This window comes from Mus pahari, chromosome 18 (genome assembly GCF_900095145.1).
Source record: "Mus pahari chromosome 18, PAHARI_EIJ_v1.1, whole genome shotgun sequence".
NCBI classification, from domain to species: Eukaryota; Metazoa; Chordata; class Mammalia; order Rodentia; family Muridae; genus Mus; species Mus pahari.
Genome location: NC_034607.1, coordinates 40,000,131 through 40,006,569, shown reverse-complemented (window position 1 = coordinate 40,006,569; position 6,439 = coordinate 40,000,131). Strand labels below are relative to the sequence as shown.

The following is a 6,439-nucleotide window of genomic DNA, read 5'->3' as shown; positions in this document are numbered from 1 at the left end:
GGCCACTTTTCCCCACAGCTTCCAGTGGCTCTGCTTGACTTTAGACCCTGTTTTCTGGCAAGCCCCAGAAAAGGGCTTATTTTTTTACAAGGAGAAAACACTCCTCAGGGATTTACTTTTGCCTTAATTTTTGAAAGGCCATTATCTTTCGGGTTAAAATTAGACCAGCTCAGTTTTCCATTAAGAGAAAGTTGCCAGGCACCACCTACCTGCTCAAAGGCAATGAATACCTAGGGGAGATGTCTGAACTCGACCTTGGCCCTGAAGTGGTCAAGCCTGAACTTGAGACAACATCTGGGTCAACCTTACTATCCCAGTGATGGCTCGGGACCCTCCTGTGAGCACCGTGTGCAGCGCCCCGCAGCAAACAGAAACTCCTCCCAGTCAGTGTCTCACCTGGCGCGGGTTGGTCCTTAAGTATGAGCTTGCTTGATACAAGTCAGTATCCTCATAACCCGTCCCCGCTCAACCCCTCCCAGCACAACCCTAGCCCAGGATGGTCCCAGAGCTGCATCCAAGGTCCCTCAACCGCACGGTGCTCCTCGGTCGGCGGGAGGCGGTAGCGCCCCCGCTCAGAGCCCCGTTCGCTCCCGCCCCGCTCTCCCTCGGAGTCAGTCTGTCTGTCGGGCCCGCCCTCCCTCCGCGCTCCCTCCTCCTCGTGCTCCTCCGGGGGTGCTGGGCACAGCCTCGGATTCCACCTTCCCAGCTGCTCGAGTCAGTTTCCCTCGCGGCGGCAGCGGGCAAAGGCAGCCGCGGCGCACAGCAGCATCTCGGCGGCCGCCGCGGCTCTCCAGTTGGAGCGGGCGCCGGGCTGAGCTGCCCCCTCGTCCCTGCCCGGCCGCGTCTCTAGTCTCCCGCACCCCTCGCCGCTCCGTTCCCGGCTGTGGCTTCTCTCCGAAGCGGGAGGGGCAGGATCCCGCCATCCAACAGCGGGATCCCAGGAGCAACGTTTCCCCTAGAGCGAGGCGCTCAGCAGACTCGTGCCCCGCCACCCCTGACCGCCGGGGGGTGCCCCAGGGACGCGTCGCCACCAAGAGAAGCAGGCAGAGGGGACCATGCGGCGACTGACTCGCCGCTTGGCGCTGCCCATCTTTGGGGTGCTCTGGATCACCGTACTGCTGTTCTTCTGGGTCACCAAGAGGAAGTTGGAGGTGCCGCTGGGACCCGAAGTGCAGACCCCCAAGGTATGCCGTTTCGTGGCGCGCAGGGCGCCGGGCACTGGCAGGTGGAAGGGTGCGTGGTCCACACACTGGGTTTGAGGGTTTCAAGGCAGGAGTGTCTGGGTGCTGCGAGTGGGGAACAGGAGCGGGATGTGGCCATGGGGAGGTGCTTGAGGAATTTAAGAAGCTTGGGGCGTCTCCATATCCTTGGCGTGTGTAAGTGGCAGTGGGCGTGGGTGGTGGGCGCGCGCTCACAAGCAGAGCCGGGTTCCCAACTTAACTAGCAGTCCGGTGGCCAAGGGGGCGCTGCGGACTAGCTACTCTGGGACTGGCGGTCGGTGGGTGCCGCTGGAGGGTCACTGGAGGTTGCTGGGTGAGCGATGCTGGCACCCATGAGAAGTCTGGTGGATGTGTGGACCTCCTTCCCTTTGCTGCCAGGCCCCAAAGGAGGAGGCGATGACCCGGGTGCTGTGCACACGTGAACAACACTAGTGACCCCCTGGAGGCCTCCCTGCCCACCTGGCCTGGCCTGGCCCTGGCCTGGCCTGGTGCCACCGGGCTCTGTAAACTGATCCCCAGCTCATTCGCTGCGTTGGAAGTTGAATGCGCTCAGGACAGCACGGAGGAGCCCATAAGAACAGAAACCTTCCTACTGGCAGGGAGTTGTGAAAATGGGAATCCAAGTGGCTTTCCCAACTCTTGTCCTGTCTGGTCGGTGCAGCCCAGAGGAGTGGAAGGTTCCCCCTACTGGCTCTCTCTTGAGATTCAGAACCCCTGTCTTTCTTTTCCACAGCCCTGACCAGGGGAAACAGCGAGGCTTCTGGGGATTTGCTGGCAGCTAAACAACCTTTATGAGCCCAGGGCAGTCTCTAGGAGTGGGATCAGACCTTGGAGGAGCCTGTGGTCGTAAAGAGGAAGACTGATGAACATCTCTGTATTGAGTAGGAGTGAATCTCACCGATAAGTACAGTAGGAAGGGCCTACTGTGTGCTGAGTGCATAGTTGGTGTTTTCTTCATAAGTGGTTGTTTAATATTGTTCTTATTTCATAGATGGGCAAACAGGGTGAAAGTCTTTAATTAACTCGTCTTAGATCATTCTGGGTTTGAACTCAGACCTCCACAGAATTTTCCCACTTGGATCCCAATAGACTCTTCTTTTAACCAAAGTACATGGTAAACCAAAGTTTTGGAATTTTGCCAATATTAGTTGATCAAAAATAAGCATTTAGTTAACACCCATGGAGCTAGGCTAGATGCCATTGGATGCATTTAGTTAGCACCCATGGAGCTAGGCTAGGTGACATTGAATGCAGAGATGCAGGATTTGCTCCTTGGTGGAGGGTGGTTAGCTCATCAGTGGTCCAGGACACGCAGGATGAATAGTCAAGTGGGGTCACTGCACTGGGTGTCATGGGAGCCCAGGGATGGCTGGAGGAGGTACAGTAGGTGAAATGAGAAGGATGGACCAGTGGCCCTGTAGGCAGAGCACATCCCAAATAGAGAATAAACCAGCTTTGAAGGAACAAGACAGCATGAAGCCCGTGGAGGTCAGAGGAATGAGACAGGGACAGTGTGTGTGGGTTTAGTCAGGAAGGACCATGGAAGCTGTGGGTGGTTAAGCAGGGTAGTGATGCAATCGATTGGCATGTCCATCAGGCAGCCTTTCTAGTACAGGATCTATTTCCTCAAGGATGCAGACCCTGACCACGAATCTGTAGGTGTTTTTTTTTCTTCTTTTTCCCTAGGTGGTTCTGCTCTGTGTGATGCAGTTAATGATGCCTGCAGGGACATGAACTTTCTCTGTTTTGTGCTGAATCTCATTACCTCAAGTTGACTTATTCTTAGTTTTGCCCCAGGGATCTGGGGCAAGGGCTCTTTTTCCTTTGGGGCGGACTTAGTCTTGACTCCTCTCCTGCTTCTTATCCTGGTCTGTGCTCAACACTGAGTGACAGCTGGCAGCCAGGTACCTGGCATGGTGCTAGGCTTGAGTCCTGTCCATTTGGAGTGTGTGAAACAAACTCAGGGGAGTTCCTTGCTGATGTAGAATCACAAGCAGACGATAGTCCCATATCAGGAATCTGTCTCAAACCTTGTTCTTTGTCTCAATATTTCACCCACCCCTTATTCTGTATATTTCTCCAAAGCCTCAATTATTCTATAGGTCTGGAAATCTTAACACATTTTACTATTAGGTGTCCCCTTCCCCCATTTTTGGATACTGTTTTTCTAGATCCCATTTTTCACTAGTATGTGTCTACCTATGTGTCTTGCGTACATTTTTGAATATATTTACAGATGAGCATTCCCCTGGATCTTGTGTGTGTGTGTGTGTTAGGGTTACTATAGCTGTGATAAAACACCATGACCAAAAACAAGTTGGGGAGGAGAAGGTTTATTTGTTGCACACTTTCATATCAATGTTCATTACCACATGAGATCAGGACAGGAACTCAAACAGGGCAGGAACTTGGAGGCAGAAACTGATGCAGAGGCAATGGAAGAGTGCTGCTTACTGGCTTGCTCCCCATAGCTTGCTTAGCTTGCTTTCTTATAGAACCCAGGACAACCAGCTCAGGAATAGCACCATCCACAATGGATTGGACCCATCCTCATTGTCTTAGTTTGGGTTTTACTGCTGTGAACAAACACAACGACCAAGGCAACCTTTAATTGGAGGTGGCTTGCAGGTTCAGAGGTTCAGTCCATCATCATCACGGTGGGAGTGTGGCAGTGTCCCGGTAGGCATGGTGCAAGAGGAGCTGATACTTCTACATCTTTATCTGAAGGCCACTAGGAGAAGACTGGCTTCCAGGCAGCTAGGATAAGGGTCTTAAAGCCCATGCCCACAGTAAGGCACTTCCTCCAACAAGGCAACACCTCCAAGTAGGGTCCCTTTCTGAGCCAAGCATATTCAAACCATCACACCCATCAACCGCTAATTACAAAAATGCCCTACAGCCTTGCCTAGAGCCCAGACAGCAACCTCATGGAGGCAGTGTCTCAATTTAGGTCCCTACCTCTCAAACGACTTTAGTTTGTGTCAAGTTGACATAAAACTATCCTTCACAATGTGTATCTCAGGAAAGATGAAAGTGGAACAGTTTTATTTCCCACATTTGGTATGAGCAGAAACTTTGTATGATATGGAACACAGGTATTCTAAAGGAACACAGTAATTTCCTCCAACTGGACTGCATGTTACAAATCACCTGGAGAACTTGGTTGGCAGAGAGACTTTTGGGGTTTGTCACAGAGGTTATGATTCTCTGGATTTGGGAGAAGGTCCCTGGGATTTCAGACATGACCGTCTGTCCTGTCCTGTTTTGACATGAGTTTTTGGAATTTGTACTAATGTCCGAATGCTTTCAAGACAACTGCTTTTTTGCATTGAGCCGTATCTTCAGCCTGAGGTTGTTTTCTTTATAGTAAGAATACAGTTGGCACATTTGTCTACTGTGGAGGAAAACTAAGGTTTTGAGTGAGTTCAGTATACTAGATATTTGTAGGAAACAATTATGCAACAGCGGGTAAACCTTTGCCTGGATATGCTGGAACTATCCTCTTGTTGAGGGTTTCATCAGTAAAGGGGTGGAATGATGTGTTTTCTACTTATCATAAAGTTGTGGTCCATACCACTGTAGCAAAAGACAAGTTAACAAGAGAAAAGCAAAACCAATGCAATTGATTGTAGTTTGGAAGATCCAAAGACCCAGCCTGTACGGTGGAGAGTGGATTGCTGTAGAGGACATGCCCCTGACAAAAGAGTACAACCCGATGTAAAGGGGGGTAGGCAGCAGCAAGCTTTGTCTGCTTACATCGGTGGTTCTCAACCTTCCTAACACTGTGACCCTTTAATACAGTTCCTCCTGTTGTGGTGACCCCCAACCATAAAATGATTTTCATTGCTACTTCATAACTGTAGTTTTGCTGCTGCTGTGAATCATAATGTAAATATATGCTATGTGGGATATCTGATATTCGATCCCTATGAAAGGGTCATTTGGTCCTTGAGACCCACGGGTTGAGAACTCCTGATTTAGATTCTTTTAACCTCTCAGAGCAGCATTCTTTCCTCCTGGGTGTGGACAGGACCCTTTATGGAATGAAGGGTTTAGCTCTCCTATCAGACAAGATAGGTTAGAGAGTTTCTTTATGGCCATCCTTAACATACAGAGTGTGTTAGGTTAACCTTTTGAAGCTGTATGGCTTGCTTTGGGTCAAGGAATCTTGCTATTCTGTGGCTCGCCCTAGGAAAGAGAGATTTCAGGTGCTTGGCCTTGCCCTTGGCAGAGAGTGGGGATCAGGAGACAGGAGGAAGCGCTGATCAAGAGACTTTGCTTCTGAGACCTTCGCTTTGTATTTGTGATTTTTAAAAAAAGTTTTATTTATTTGTTTTATGTATGTAAGCACACTGTTTGTTGCTGTCTTCAGACACACCAGAAGAGGGCATCAGATCCCATTACAGATGGTTGTGAGCCACCATGTGGTTGGTGGGAATTGAACTCAGGACCTCTGGAAAAGGAGTTAGTGCTCTTAACCACTGAGCCATCTCTCCAGCCCCTGTGGGTATTTTGAAAGTCCCAATATCAGCATGGTGGCGAGGGTCAGCTTATTTCCAAAGCAAGAACAGTGGACTTCCTTCCCATGCATCTTCAGAGAAATCGAGAATGGTGTAGCTCTGGGCCAGGGCTCCTGTGCTGGGGACTGCACAGCTATTAGACTCTATCTGGTCATAGGCTCTCAGGTTCTTCTTCTCCTTTCCTCAGTGTGCTCTGGATTGTCCCCTTAGTTTCATGAGGGGATGGTTCTAGGAGCTGGGTTGATAACTCAGTAAAGGGCTGGCCTACTCGCTGCTTAAGCGTGAGGACCTGAGTTCTGTGCCCAGCACCCACAAAAGAAAGGCACCGCTATCACGGACCTAATGAGTTGCCAGGAAGCTGCTGGGGCAGAGAGGAGATGGTGACTCTGGGTGCCTGGTAGGCCACGTGGGGTGCCCTCTTTCCATCAGGCTCCATCATAGGTGCTCTTGTGATCTCAGCTCTAATGAGGTAGGGATGGGATTCCTCACCGGATCAGAGGGTAGTGAAAGATCTTGTCTCAAAGAACAAGCATAGGGTTGGAGGGATGGCTCTCGTGGTGAAGACGTGCCTGCTGCACAAGCAAGTGGATCTGGGTTTGACTCCTCAGCCTTTACAAAAGAAAAGGAAAAAGAAGGCGGTTGTGGCCGTGCGCATCTGTGATGCTAGATGTGAGGAGGGAGGCACACACACACACACAC

General features: G+C 50.6%; 1 protein-coding gene across 1 annotated transcript in view; it reads left to right on the top strand.

The window, feature by feature from the left end:
- Nucleotides 1-655: 655 nt before the first annotated feature.
- The window catches only part of Galnt14 (polypeptide N-acetylgalactosaminyltransferase 14), a 214,368-nt gene continuing 208,584 nt past the window's right edge, over nt 656-6,439 (top strand). Inside the window, exon 1 of the mRNA XM_021217755.2 lies at nt 656-1,184. Coding sequence (XP_021073414.1) covers nt 1,056-1,184 — 129 coding nt within the window. The 5' untranslated portion in view covers nt 656-1,055. The remainder of the gene's footprint in view (nt 1,185-6,439) is intronic.